At 41.5% G+C, this 15,722-nt stretch overlaps 1 protein-coding gene across 1 annotated transcript in view; it reads left to right on the forward strand.

The window, feature by feature from the left end:
* LOC310992017 (protein unc-13 homolog B-like) overlaps window positions 1-15,722 on the forward strand; it is a gene marked incomplete at its 3' end in the record, with an annotated part of 189,869 nt that overhangs the window by 96,176 nt on the left and 77,971 nt on the right. The window contains exon 12 of the mRNA XM_083979974.1: window positions 15,560-15,609. Within this exon, the coding sequence (XP_083836100.1) occupies window positions 15,560-15,609 (50 nt within the window). The remainder of the gene's footprint in view (window positions 1-15,559; window positions 15,610-15,722) is intronic.

The raw sequence follows: 15,722 nt of genomic DNA on the forward strand, positions 1-15,722 counted from the left end.
AATAATTTCAAGGTCAGACAGGTGTTGAGGACCAAAAGTCCATTGCTGTTATTTCTCTGGTGCTGCCGATGACAGTTTTCTCTCTGATTACTGTGGCTGTGTTGCAACACAACATTATGTTCAGAGCACTTAGCGACAAAACTCTAACTTTAGGCAAACATAAAAAAGACAAAGAGCAAATGAAAATACCCATGTGAAACAGGTTTTTAAAAAGAGGGGATTGCCGCCAAGCATAGGATCCTCTACAACCATCAATTTGTCACAACCGGCTGAAAGGAAAAAGCTTTTTAGAGCAGAGGTTTTTCTCCTGAATTGGCAGGGACAACAAGTGGCATCATTGTTTGGCATCTCTGAAATGGCCGAGAGAAAGCTAAATCAATTAGCCTCAGGAGGCCTCGCATTGTCATTCGCATCGGGTTACCGGTGGAGCTCGGCCAGCAGCGGTTCACGGAGCAGACGCTCACTCAAGGAAAAACAGGCATGGAAGGATTTAGGAGAAGGAGAGGGAGCCGGTCCGGCTTATTGGATTTGCTTGGGAAAGTGATTACACCTTCCTCTTCCTCCCAACATCCCTCCTCCTCCTCCAGCCCTTTCGCTGCATGTTAGCTGCTGAATGAGGGTGACACACCTTGCCAGGCCGTTCCCCCCGGCTGCTTTTACAGCTCTGCTCGACATCCTATCAGGGCCTTCAAGTGCAAACGCTTTCGCTTGTATGGCAATCTCTTTATGCTGCAAACTGGATTCTCCCTCCGCTGCCACCAGCCGACCGGTGGAAGCCTGTGTGTGTGTGTGTCGGTATTGGTAATGGAAAGGAGGGCCGCTTATGTCTTTCTGCACATGATATATTGAACTTACGTGTGTCTGTGTGTGTGTGTGTTTGAAAAAATGACTGATGCAGTTGGACAGAGGTGGAATGGCGATGATAAATCAATTAGAGTGTGCAGGAGAATTAGGCTAATGAAGGTGACAGCAGGGAGAGTGTCCCACTCAGCCATGACTCAGAGCGTCCGCCTGCACACATAACATGCTGCATGGTTCCTACTGGGTCCCACTCAGGGATATTGGTGTGTTTTAATTAATTTAATCAGTGTTTTTGATTCGATAAAACACCACAGTCCAAGACATTGATTTCAGTGTGAGATGGTGAGCGACAGCATTAGTTGATTGTTCCTGTGCTTTAAAACACGAATGTTTACCGCGCACGTATGTGGACTTGATGCAACTCTGAACTTTATCACAGCCGTTTTCCATTTCCCATCAACAATCATGAACCAGACCTTTTTCTTTTTCCATAACATAAACCGAGTAGTTACTCAAAGCCTCAAACTACAGTCTTTCTGTATAGTTTCTGTTAAACCATGAACCATGAAGTCTGAGTCCGTTCTGGATGGATGGGCAGTATAGATCACATGCAAGTGGGTCCAGAAATATGGAGGTGTAGCAATTTTTTTCCTATTGCAAAAGGGCTACAAGTGCAAAAACATAGTGTGGAACCAAGAACCATAAAGATACAAGAATCCACCTTTAGTCTTCTGTGCAACAAGAAGATCGTCTTCCCATGGCCATAGTTTAAAAGGCCCAGTCCCATGTCGAGGAGTCTCCACGTCTAGAAACAGGGGACTTGGAGATGGTAAAAGAAAAGCAAAAATAGCAAAAATGTTTTTTCTTATCAATCAATCAATCAGGCTTTATTTGTATTCATTATTCATTTTTAGTTTTGCATTTACCTTTTGATTTAGCCTATTAGGAACCTGACTTGGCTTGATCACAAATGAGTAAATTAGCTGACTTGCAAGCATTAGATATGCAAGTATCTTTTTAATCATCAATCATCCTACACCTATTCTTATTTTTGCTCCTCTAGTGTTTTTTGTTATTTTTTTTTAATATAAAGATGTCAAACATGGACTTGAAAGAATCTGTGAATCACAGCTTTTTCATGCTTTTTTGCCTGATTTTATAGTAATTTAGCCAGCTAGCAAACATTAGGTATAGCAGGGAGGTAAGTATCCTTCTATTGTTTTTTTTAATCGTCATTCATCCTTACACTTGTTCTTATTTTTGCTTTTGGTTTTTTATTTGTTTTTTATACTTTTTGATTAAGTTTCAAATGGACTGAAAGAATCTGTGAATCGCAGCGTTTTCTTTCATTTTCAGTCTCTCTAACATAAATAAAAAAGAGCAATTCAATCAAGAGCAATTCCACATGTAAAACACTGTATTATCTTGCCAGTGTTTTCCTCTAATCTAATACTCAGCCCATTTATTTACTCTAAAATAACCCTGCCATTGCTCTCTGTTTTGTAGGTTTCTCTTTTTTTTTATTTCTTTTTTTTTCTCCAAACAGCTGTTGTCACATTTTCTTTGTCGGCTCCTTCTATTCCCTCTCTGTCTCTCTTTCTCCACCAGCTGCCCACCATTCTTCCAGCTGTCATCCTTTTCTTCAGGATTCAAGCCTCCTCCTAATAGTGGTATTTATTTTCTGTCAGGCTCTCTTTGTCCAACACAGAGGAGCATGCTCATTACACACATTCACACTTTCAAGACGTTTGTGAGCATGTGTTTTCTTGCACAGTGACATGTACGTACTCACTGTATATCCCCCCTGTGGAATTATCACCATTCAGCTGTAGTTATGTACTTCAACGTCTCCTGTGGATTAAGTGGAAAAAAAATTCCTCCAATGTTTTATTAAAGAACTTTTCAGCTTTCTTAGATAACAGTAAAAGCTGGTTTTAATATCAGTCCTTCATAGTCAAAGCAGACTTGCTTTTATGGTCTGAGTATTCAGAAAGCAATAACTCGAACTGTGAAGCAGCAGCATATCTCACTTTTTAATGCTTGACAATCAATAGTCATTTGGTCTTTGTTGTGCTTCTTCTTAATAAAGAAGTATCCAAACCAGCAGAATCACAAGGATAAACATGTGAAGGAACAAAATAAATTGCTTCTTTTTGCATGAAACATGAAAAATATCGGCATTGGTGAAAAGTATTCATTATTTTAAAAATCATTTTACTGAAATAAAAACACAAATATTGACCTACTATCCACAGAGATGTTGCATTTAGGTGAGAGAAAGTTGGATAAGAGTTGGGGAAAGTTTTGACGATGAAAAAACTGAAATGGCAGCACTCACAAAATAAACTTGAAACATTTATTCAGCCCTTGGCCCTTGGAAACGCGTCCGTCAGGCACTGCTGTGCGTTAAATAAATGTTTCAAGTTTATTTTGTGAGTGCTGCCTTTTCAGTTTTTTCAGTGTTTCGATTTTTGAGCCGGCACCCAGTTTTACCTTTACACTAGAGTCGAGCACACCATTCCCTTTGTTCTCTAAAGTTTTGACGATAACACCTCTGAAAGTGATTCTGTAAATCTTTGTAAATAAAACCACCTGTTGCTGCAGCGAGAGGCCGAGGAGTTAAATTGTGTCAGAGCTGTTTGGATGCAAATTCAGCCCAGTTATAGCTCAGCTCCAGATATGAGCCACGTCACATCACTCACCGTATCTGTGCATTGGGAATAACTTTTAGATTGATTTATACTGTTGGTTTATGTTGGCGAACGTTTACAGAGGTTGAAGTGCAACTTTGTATCCTGAGTCCTGCGAGAGAAGATTTTGATATTGACGATGTAAACGGGTCAAATCAGTGTGGACTAAAGGTCGTCTATAAAGCAGGTTGTTATGACTGTAATTTGGTTATTCCATGTTAATACCAACTGGATGGAAGAACAGCTGTTTAATTCATAGGCTGTGTGCATGACATTGGAAGAATTAGTCTGCCCGGTTACAGGAGAGCGTTTATAAGATGCCGATCAATATGTTTTCAGCCTTTGTAAAAATGAAACGTAGTCAGAGGCTTTTACCGTACCAGGCCTTCAGACCAGTCACAGGGGGGAAAACACAACAATAGGAAAAGAAAAAAACATCATTAGCCAAGACGTCTTTGACTTAAACTGCTGAGCTCAGTCAGATTCCTGGCAGGACATCCACGGTGCCATCGTTCAGTTTATACACTCACTCACCCATTTAGCTCTTGGCCGCCTCGTAGGCCGACTGAGCCGACTGTAACGTGTCAATGCAGATGAGGTAAACACCACCAGCAGTGCACTTGACATTGTCAAGGTAAAAGTCGAATCAATGGGTACGTTTGAGCATCTTTTTGTAAGCACACGTGTCCCTGTTTCTTCTTTTAACCCTCCTGTTGGTCAAAATGACTCTGTTTTTACTGGTCCTTCTTTCCTCCTTTCATTCTCTCCCTCCATCCACCCTCCTTTCCTCCCTCCTTCTCCTTCCTCTCCTTTCCTTTCTTTGTTCCTCTATTTCTCCATCCTTCTTTCCTTCCTTCCTTATTTCCACCATCCTTTTCACTTCCTTCCTTTCTTCCTATCCCTTGGTCCTTCCTTCTTCTTTCCCTGAACCAATCTTTTCAAGTCTTCTTTCCTTCCTTCCTGTCTCCCTCCTTCTTTCCACCATCCCTTTTCTGATCCTTCCTTCCTTCTTCTTCCTTTCTTGACCCGATCTGTTCCTCTACACAATATTTCTTTCTTTCTTTCTTTCTTTCTTTCTTTCTTTCTTTCTTTCTTTCTTTCTTTCTTTCTTTCTTTCTTTCTTTCTTTCTTTCTTTCTTTCTTTCTTTCTTTCTTTCTTTCTTTCTTTCCCCCCCATCCTTCCTTCTTCTTCTTTCCCTTGACACAGAAGGGTTAACAGCGATCTGGTCTGTTGAGTGGTTTAGGTCATCACCTGCCTGAGCCACATCATATAATAATCAGTGTGTGACTTGTAGACTGTGTTGGTTGTTGTTTATCTTCACTTATCATTTGTTCTTCTGACATGCGACCTCTTGTAGCTGCAGGAATAATGATAATGACTCTGCTGAGCGAAGATATCTCAGTCACAGAGAGACGCAACAACAACAACAACAAGTTGTTTTGTGGCTTAAACAGTGAGACCTTAATCACTGTGGGCCCTGCACTTTGTTTACCAAGCTGTTTATCTCTGTGTGTGTTTGGGTTCCAGACAAATTGCTGCTTTTTTGTCTTTAAAGTATTAGGAATAGTTCCAAAACTGCAGTGACAGACACTTGGCTTTGTTTGCATGATCCGTAAAAGCTCCGACTTGTTAAATTATGTAGCAAAGTCGTTCATTGAAGTAGTGGTTGCACATCTGGTTTGATCCCCTCTGCTGCCCACGCAATAATACCTGCAGGATGACAGGACAGGATACGTGGCTTTTATTTACCAGTTTACCTCGTCGTTGGGTTTTATAAAAATGGAAACACCAGATACAAAATGCCCCCCCTTACAAATAAAACCTTCCACATCTGCACTGTCATCATCACTGGCTGCAGGAGGATGGAGGCCAGCGGTGTTGGAAGCACAATCTATCTACGACTTGTTCCAAACTTTACTCCCCATTTGATTTATTTTATATTAGTCCAAATTTACTGCTGCAAGCTTCGAATCATAAACTATGAACACACTTTTAAGTCACACCAAGGTAAAGTATGCACACTTAACTCCCTTGATACTCACTGGGATCTATTCAAGTGTGGAAAAAAAGTGCTGTTTCACACCACGTCTATGATGATGTACTGAGTCATGACCTGTGCAGCTGAACAGGAAATATAACAGTTGACAAGGATAATTTCTCTTCCTCTTCCCAGATCTGTCAGGAAAACAATAATAACACATTTATACTATTAAAAAAACACAGGAAAAACAAAGGAATCATTAACCTTAACCACTATAATTTCAGATGTGGCCGTCACAAAAGTTAACAGTGTTTCCAAGTTGTCAAAACAAAGTGATGTCCCATTCTTCCACTTTCTCTGCAGTGACATGAATGCATGCTGCAGCATTATTCACCAGAGAGGAAGCGGTAAATCTCCACAGTAATCCTTGTCATTTGCTGGCACCGGAGCAGACACTCAGAAAATCTCCCCTTTTGGCTCGAGTATGAATTTCTCTCCTCTTGGGCCGCGTCCAATGTGAGACGACAGGGAAAGAAAGCGAGGGAGCGTTGCCAACAAGAAGCCACAAATGATAAAGAATAATATAAAACACGAGATGATGGAGCAGGAGATGGAGCAAGATGAATAAACCGAATAGTGCGAAGCAGCTTTTTTGTAAATGTTATGCAAATTGTAGGTTTTGTTAATTAGGGCTGTGAGCATGAATGGGCTGCACAGAGAAACACAACATGCAGCATATTCAGTGAAGGCTCTTGGAGTCGTTGACACGGGTTAAGAGACCCTTTGCACCTGCCCACAGCCTCCTCCCCCATCCTCCTCCCTGCAGCTCACTAATCAGTGGGGCTGGGTGGAGAGATGATGGGGCTTCCTAACCTGCCATCAGCCAGATGTTTCCCACCAGGCTCACAGGAAATAAACAAAAAACAAAAACACACATGCACTGTGAAGCAGTCGTGGCAGCATCACCATAGGGACATCATCCGATTGTTCTGCTGTGCGACTGCGATTTAAATAAGCATCATTTACAGCTAGAAGATCAACAAAGAAAGTTTAACGCAGAGTGGGCGTGGCTTGGTCTGGTTTGATTGACAGTTGAAGCTTTGTCGTCGCAAGTTAAAAGAAAATAATCAACAAAACGACCTAGAATCTGAAAGTTAAACTGAAGAATGATTGTTTCATTAAGTTTTCTACAACGTAGGATTTTAATGTCATGCTCAGTGATGACATTTTCCTTGGGAATCGATTTTTTTTTAATATCTACAGACTTGTATCATGGATGGATTTTTTTAATCAAAGAACAATATATTTATAAATATATCTATAACTATTGTAGAAATGTTTCAATAAGGAGAGTTTCAAAAGACTTCATCTCACAGATTTCCACACACTTCATAACTGGAAGAATGACACCAACAAATTGAATTTAAAAGAACAAAAACCACATTGATTAGCGGTGAAATAACAAGTTGTTTTTTACTCCGGCAGATCAGAGGCTGTTTATGCTGCTTTGTAAGAAACAGATTAAGAAAACAGGTTTTTAGGGCTTTTAATTTATTCATACATTCAGGAATTATTAGCGAAAACCTTGTGAGTGTGTGCGTGTGTGTGTATGTGTCTCTGTGTGTGTTTTCGACTCCTATACTTTGGTTGAAAAGTTTCCTCAGTGCAGTAACTTATATAAGCTGAGTCGGAACATATCCGCCTTAATGTGGTGGCTGGTCTGCCTGCGGGGAGGGATTGATTTAAGTTGGACTGCAGCACATTTTCTACTCTACTTCCCTATTCAGAAAGCTTCCTTTACTACTTAACACTGAGTTTATACAGTGCAGCATCCAAAGTCTTCTTCCATCTCCTTAAATGAAATTAGATCGCTTAATCTTGAGACTTTACACTAGATCGGGGATCGACTGTGGCTAACAAGGTCTGGTCTGGTCCGAGGTTTTCTCTTCTGGGTTTATCAGAGCTTGGCTGTAGAATTAATTTCCCACAGCTCAAACTATATCTAAGGCTCTTGTTGAATGCTCTTACCCCCAAAATATAAAAAAAAACACACTTCTCTGGTACTAAAGTGTGTAAATTGTAGTTTAACAGATATCCACTTTGTCCAAACCACAGAGCTTTTCTGTTTATGGAGGATCAATACCGTTTTTAGGTGTTACCAACATGACATTTTAATTTGAAGGGCTTTCGTTTGTGCTCTTGACCAGTGAGACTTACAAAGACTATAAGAACCAGTGTCTTGGTTATCAATGTTACAAGCAGCCAATACTAACAAGTGCAAAGGTCAGAGCCACATTTCCCCTGTGACCACACAACCGGCCTGTAAAAAAGGAGTGGCATGGAAAATGGATTTTCAAACAATATGAGCAAAGAAGAAAGAATCTTTACAAGCAATAAGAACAAAACAGAGGAAAGGGGGGATATAATTTAGGCCTTGTCTGAGCATGCGACCACCTGTGATTGGATCTCACTTCCCGGCTCGATATACAAATAAACATATGGGTTGGTTTTATCCAGTCCAACTGTGACTTAAAGCCCCTTTGACATTGTGTTTGTAAAAGAGAGTGAGAGATGGTGAGTCAGGAAAGGAGGGATGGAGCGAATCAATGTAATGCACTCAGCTCCCAGCTGAAAAAATATTCTTTCATCCAATAGTGAAATATTATTTTTGGCTCATTATAAAACTGTGGCGGCACTAATCAGACTGTGCGGAGTGTGACTCGGTGTCAGTGTGGCTCAGGATGTTTGTGGCAGATAAGTCTCTGATCAATGTGAATGTGGTCAGAGCGATTGGTTCTCAGATGCATCTTGAATGTGTTCTGTTCACACCTGTGAAAATAATAGAAATATTCCCCTGGACATTAAAACAGTTCAACTAAATCTCAACTAAATCTCTGCTGCTGGAAAATTATGTAGAAATATCAGACTGTCTGGCAAATCAGCATGTTTTTGGAAACTTCTTTTTGAAGAACAGGGTTGTACTATGTGGTTGCAAGATTGACTGTAACATAAGATGGTTTTCGCAATTTTAAAATCCTTTTTAACTGCAAAAACATTTATGCATATCTTCGGTTGCTTCTGACTCCAGTGTATTCTGGGAAAATTGTCATATCCCTTTGTTGGAGATGTTACCCTCCCCCTTAGTCCTACCCTGTCATCAAAAAGAGAATAATGATACCCCAGTTAAGGCTAAGGGAGAGGGAGGGCTAAGGGGTAGAAATAATTGGATTTTAGAGTTATGGCCAAACAGGTATTTAGACCAAACCTGAAAATGGTCTAAAATTTAGCAGGAACTGTGTCACCACTTGGATTTGGATGGCAGAAGTTTACTCTGTTTCAGTCCTGTACAGATGATATACAGTATATGTAAAATTAGAATCATAAACACAATTTTCCAAGCATTTCCCTGAGATCTTAAGTACACTTATGAATGTAACTGACTTAATGTAAGACTCTTGTGTTCTGGGGTTTTGCACTGCACTGCTCTCTCCTCATTATATCTGCAGTAAATGTGGCAGAAAAATAATTGCCTACTGTTTTTTTATAACTTTATAATAACAGTTGGATTTTCCTACTATAATACCAAAACAGTTTCTGGTCCCAGCTTCCCATTTAGGAGTATACACTGCTTTTACTTTTTAAAAATTATTCCTCACAGAAAACACAAAGACTTGTCAGGTTGGGCTTTTTTGAGAATTTCAATCAATGACTAATCAATATCATGAAATAATCTGCAGATAAACGGATGAAAATGATGATACTGTAAATTGCAGCATTGTGAGCTTTTTGTTTTCCATATACAGTACAGTCCTGGCTGAGATTCTTATAGCACAGTGTTCACCTAAATCGTGTCAGATACAGATACAAACAAGATACAGAAATTACATTTTAATGCACGACTAGTCTGTTGTTGTTGCTGGTTTTGACAGATTTGACAGCTGTCTGAAAGTTCAGCAGAGACCAACAAGAGCATCTGTTATTAGGCTTTTCTAATTCATGTTGTTGCTCCAGCTGAGAGTTTCTCTGCTGTGTGAAATTCCTCATGTCTTTCCTCACATATTCCCCCATAATAGTCTCCAATTAAGCTTTAATGCTCCCTTAAGTCCATTTTGATGATTCATATCCTACTTAATTCTTTGCCATCCATCATTATAGAAATTTCATAGTCCTTAAACACCAAATATTGCCTTGGCCACTTATCTTTTTGTGCTTGTTTAATAAAGAATGCATTATTAACCACCATTTCTTCAGCGGTAGAGGAATGTGTAGAACATGTGTTTGAAGCTCTTGAAACAAGTCTTAATTTTTTTTCTCAATTAGCTCGAGTTATTGTTTCGCCTTTTGAAATATGAAGTTATTACCCCCACAGTCCAATGCAGTCTGCCTTTACATTTATCAACAGGAAGGGGAAAGACCACCGTGCGCTTGGAGGGTTTTCATGAAAAGTGATGCTCGTTGTTCATTTCAAATTTCAGGAAAAAAAATCTCAAAGAATCACTCACATTTTGAAAGTTGATGAACTCGGGCTAGTCTTTTTCATTTTTCCAGTGAGTGCAGCCATTGATACACTGCTGCTGCCTGAATTGCAGTGAATGATGTTACACCTCACATCGTGTTAAAGAGAGCATAAAGCTGATAAGTCACTCAGTGAATCTCATCAAGCTCGCTGTGTGAGGCTAATACATGAGGTCTCTGTACAAAACTCACAAACCTTGTGCTGTTCGTTCCTCTGCTCACCACAGATTGAGAGACTGAGTTGCTATGTGATTATATATGTTAAGTATGTCGTCTTATGGTTATGAATGCAGGTGTAATGCGTCCTCTTTGAAGTATGAACAAATATTAATGTCATGTTGATGGTCAGTCAATTCATAAGCAGCTCAGTGCTTTTTGGATTAGACTGAGACAATGCAAGGGATAGTATTGTGGATTGTACTGTGAGCATCTTCCTTTAATTGTGTTTGTCTGTGTTTGTATGTGTGGGAGAAAGAGATGCATGCCATGGACACAATCTGGATATTCCCTTCATTTTGCATTTACAAAACAAATAATAGATTCATCGTTCAGTTTATTAATTTGTTCTCAAATACATTCGTCAGCAGATTCAAGGGTCAATCTGCTCTGACATGGTCAGTGTGTTCTGAAAGGTTGCACTGCAATCTACAGATAACAGCATCAGTAGTATCATCATCTGGTCATATTACCATTTCATACATTAAATATGCCATCTCTGCTTTCTGGGCAAAGGAGAGGAAATGTGTTTGGGAGCACAGCACGCACTCCCTTATACTTTTAAAGTATTTTGAAGTCTGATAGAAAAAAAAAGAAAAAAAGAATCTGATTTCTCAGATGTCTTCTTTTGCTCAGTTTTCAATTGACTTGCATGTTACAGTGGTTTTGGACTTTTACAAGTGTCTTATCTTTGTCTTCCCATTTAGTAATGGACTACTGATATTGCCTGGTTGAGCTCAGTAAACTTCCAACTGGCTTTTTTCCCCTCCTAATGAACTATGATACTAGGAGCATTTTGATTGTAACTCCCACCGACAATGAGGGGAGCTAGATAAGGACAGTTTGTTCTCTTGAGAATATGTTCTCCCGGAATCGCTTCAATGGACAACATGGAGCAGGTGTTGCCCCTAAAGGAGGCACAAAGGCGAAAGTCCATCCCCCGAAAAAGAGGGCTCCGAACCCCAGGGTAGCACTAGTCATTCGGGGTAAAATACATCGTCTCTTGCAAGGGTCTGCAGATCACCATGTCCCAGAGTCCCACCTCTATTACGCAGGTATTGAAGATGAGGAGGCGGAAACAGAGGAGAGCAGAAAGGAGCACAGGAGGATATATCCGAAAGTCAGCCCCAGGGCTGAAGCCTACCCTCCGAAAGTATCGAATGGTAAAGAGCATGCGGTGGCACCAGGTCCGCCATGTGTAGGAGAGGTGGAGCTGAACAGAGAGGGATGTATACGAATACCCTGCACTTTGCAGCATAAAAGCTCCAGACCCCCATCAAATGTTAAACGAATCTCCTTTGAAGCTGGAATTCGGACAGCTCCTGAGCCGATGCGACCACCCCAACACTACAGTCCAATTGGCCCAGACATGAATGGTGCTAAATTTGCAGGAGCAGCTGGAAGGGAATTTGCTTCACCCCGTATTCGGCCAAAGAGACCATTTTCTACCGGAGACTGTGTTGACTATAATTTCAACAGAACTCTCCCAGGAACGCTGCTAGAAGAGGACGAAGACAAAGAGGAGGAGTCAAGTGCCATTATTGAGCACATTCTCAAAGAGCTGAGAGGGATCAACAAGATCCAGGAGGAAATCTCTGACCTCAGGGATTACCTGACCTCAGTCCGTGGGTCAGTTGAGGAAGTGTCATCCTGTGTAGATGCTGTATTGATGGAGATCGAGGGCATTCGTTCAAGCAACAAGGCTGGTTCGGGTGTACATGCAGGTACCTGGTCAGGGGTTGGGTGCAAAGATGGACAGTCCCCTCGCAGAAGGCCTGCCAGTGCCTATGGAAGTTTAGGGAGTGCAATGCCAAAGTCTGATTTAAATATTTTCCCCCAAGTCTGCAGTGAGCGCCATAGCATCCATGGAGAATTACTACTACCAAGAGCAGAAGAGTCTACGGTTTCCCCAATTGCCGAATCAGTGGGTCATCAGGAATTGGAAGAACCAGAGGATGCCTCCGACCATAGCTCTGATATCCCGGTAGGAGCCTTAGCAAGAAAGCTGAGCTTTGGCTATCTTGAAAGGCAGGATGGTCAAGACTGTCCAAGCACCAGCTCTTTGTCTTCTGGTCACAGCTCCAAGTCTGAGTCAGACCTAGACAGACCAATATCTAGTCTTGAAAGAAAACATCAAAGGGCTGATGACAGGGAGGAACACTGGACTAACACTGGACCAACACACGGTGCCACTCGGGGAGCTACGTGGCACAGAGAAACTGCTTACCTCAGGGACAGACATCAGGAGGAGCATGAAGACAGGAGCCCTCCGTGCTGTGAAGGAGCTGGTAGCTGGGATCACTACAGTGGAGCAGGAGGATATAGGACATCTGGCCAGTGCTCCACAGGAAGCTCTGAACATCTCTCTGTTCGTTCTAGTAAACATTACAACTCACCTGCCAGCAGCTCCAGCAGGGAGGAGTGGACTTCAAGAAAGAGGAGGTCTAAAAGTCAGTCTGGGATTCATGCTCCAGCGGAAACCAACCTTGAAGTCCCCAGTTTAGGATATGAATGTGCTGCTGATTTTTCCTACCCTCAAAGTTCTGGCTACCATTCAGTTGAGTGTCATGATGGAGAAGCAGAGGGATTTGACTATCAGCAATCAAATGACCTCAGCTACACAACAGACTGTCAGGCTGATAGCTACCAGGAAACTTACTTAGCCTGTGAGGAGTCTTCAGCAGCGACTTGGACTGATGCATACGTATGTACCAATGTAGCTGATGTGGACAGGCCGTTCACTCAAGAGCCTGGAAACCAGGGGGGCGCAGACATCCAGGCCGGTGGGTTCAATGTCAAGCGCATAGGCCGAGCAGTGCTTGGTTTTAGTTCTGCCTTACGGGGTGCATTGCGGAAACTTGAAGTCCCCGCAGCTCAGAATCCTGGAGAGGAAACCGACTTTGAAGTATCGATGCCATCTGAAATGTCCGCAGCTGAGTTGCCTTCACAACCTTTTTGCTATGAGACACAGTTTGAGCAAATATCTGGCGAAACCCTAAATGATCACGGGGTTGATAGTGGTAATGCTGCAGGGGAATTGAGCAAAAACATTATTGAAGACAAAACAAATGTTTTCTCTGTGGAGTCTATGCTTGAAGAAGCCGACAACAGCCTTACAGTGGACTATTCAGACACCCCCAAACATCCTCCTTGTTCAGACAAGATCCCCCCATGTTTAGACGAGGTGTCAGTCTGCCCTGACCCAATGTCCAGTAGCACTGCAATACTTCCTCTACCCGTTGGCCTTATAGAGCAACCTGCAGACGTCCCTGCAGAAGGTCCAGCAGATGGTTCTGCAGATCTGAGTGGTAAAGGCCAGCTTTCACAATGCACCACCGCAGAGTCCCTATCGGTCTCCCTCTTGGCGGATGAACCTACAGCACCAGAGGAGTATGGTCAAACTGAGGAGCCACTGCCGCAGCAGATATCTGCAGACACTGATGTTGCCCCAAAGCCAGAAGGAGATGCAGCAGAGTCATCTGTGGATATAAGCCAACTGGATGAACGCAGGCTAAAGTGCCTGAGAAGCTTCCAGCAGATTCTGCGGGACAAGCGGGAAACCAGGCGCAACCTCGCCAGTATGACCATGTCCTTCTCTCAGGACGACCCTGAACCAGGTAGTCACATCTGGGTTTTTAAGTCCAAACCGTCTTTTGTGTCATGATGCACATTTTGTCTTCTGCATTTTGTGAATAAGCTATTCCTTAATTTTGAGTCACTGATGTAAAGAGAGATACACTTATACTACATAATAATTTTTATCTGATTCATTCTCTCCCTTCATGCTTTAAGCAGCCCTCAGGCTAAAAGATCATTGGTGCTTTTTCTTTATTTTAATTTGTTCAAGTGGCTATAAATGACCGCTTTTAAGATTTTATGTGGAAATAATTGATTGAATTTAGCTTTTTGCGATCGTAAAAAAAAATTGGCTGTTCTTTCTCCACCTCACCTTTCTGACATCAAAGCTTCTCGCAGTGGGTGAAACCCTTTGATCTGTCGCTGTTGCAGTGCGACGTGCACATTGATAAAATGCTCATACTGGTATTCTCTTTGAGTGCGTTCACAGAGGTTGTGAATAAGCCCCCCTGTACCAAAAGTCCGCTGAGTATTTACTGTAGCAAATGGTCTCTGCTGATACGATAATTTTCTACCCTCTTGAGAGCAATGTATCATCTGCCACTCACGAGTCCCTTACTCCACTCTGAGGCCCCGGCAGTAGCCATTTGCTGAATTAGAAAACATTAATTATCTCCTTGGAAAGCGAGCCTGACATTAAAGAGGAAGGAGAAGGGAAATATTAAGAGTAATTTTCATGATAAATTATACATGTTAATGAAACATTCATGACCTCAGACCTCATCTATCTGAAAACTCAGAGGCAGCTGTGCTTTTAAAATTACACAAGCATTTATAACAAAGTGAATAATCCAGGGTGTGTCCTGTTATTTTGTTTGATGAGTTAAACAAGACCATGACTGTTTTTCTTTTCTGTCTTTTTCTCTTATTTTTTTTCTCTTTTATCCTGTTTTACAGATGGAAGTCAAGACGGAGATCAGGTTATCTCTTCTGTAGTTTCTCTCTCAGTAACATTTAAAAACATGACATTTTAGATTCAGTTGTTTTCTCTGCACAATTTTCTGTGTATGTTTTTATATATTTTTTATTCACATTTTCTATACATGACATGTGTTTATTCGATTTTCTTTTTGGCTGTGCTTATATTGTTTTCTGTCCATTTCTAACACAAAATGCTCACTTAATCCTGAAAATACCACGTTTCAATTCAAAGCTAATGAAATAGCTTTAGGTTTTATGAGACGTCAACCTCGATGCATCTGCTGCCATATTAAGAGCATTTGTTGTTTCAGTCATGAATATAAAAATGTCATCCAGGAATAGGTCAGTATTGATTAGGACGCAATATTGATGAAAAGTAGTATTGATGTGGAGTCTGTCAGGCTGCCGTGTTTGTATGTTGTGTTACTGTCACTGGGTTATCTTCTGCAATAGCTGTTGGACACACACACACAAAAAAGAAATGGTGTCAGGAAACACAAGTCGATATCTGGGGTGTGTTTACTGGGGGTGTGTGCGGTTTGGCAGGTGTTTACTTTACGAGGTGAAAACAGATTTATGACGCTCATATAATGTATGAGGACGATATAATTGATTGAAATGCAACGCTGGAACTCAACCAACCCAGTTCAGTCCCACTGTTTTCCTCCAGTTTTTTCCCCTTCTCACTTTTTCTTTCCTCTCATGCGTTTATGTGTGTGCATGCTCCAGTGTCATAAAACCAATAAAGACCGTCAGCCTTCAAATGGCTTAACGCCTGACCTGTGACTTCTATTTCAGAGCCGCGATCAAGATGGTGACCCCAGCAAGCATCCGTGGGCCAAGCCGGGGTCAGTAAACACCTTTTGGCGTGTGTGTTTGTGTGTGCGTGTGTGTCTGAAAGAGAGAGTGTGATTATCTGATGTTGTGTTTGCAAATGGATTTTCCGCATTTAGATATTGAT

This window comes from Trachurus trachurus (genome assembly GCF_905171665.1).
Source record: "Trachurus trachurus genome assembly, chromosome: 9".
NCBI lineage: Eukaryota > Metazoa > Chordata > Actinopteri > Carangiformes > Carangidae > Trachurus > Trachurus trachurus.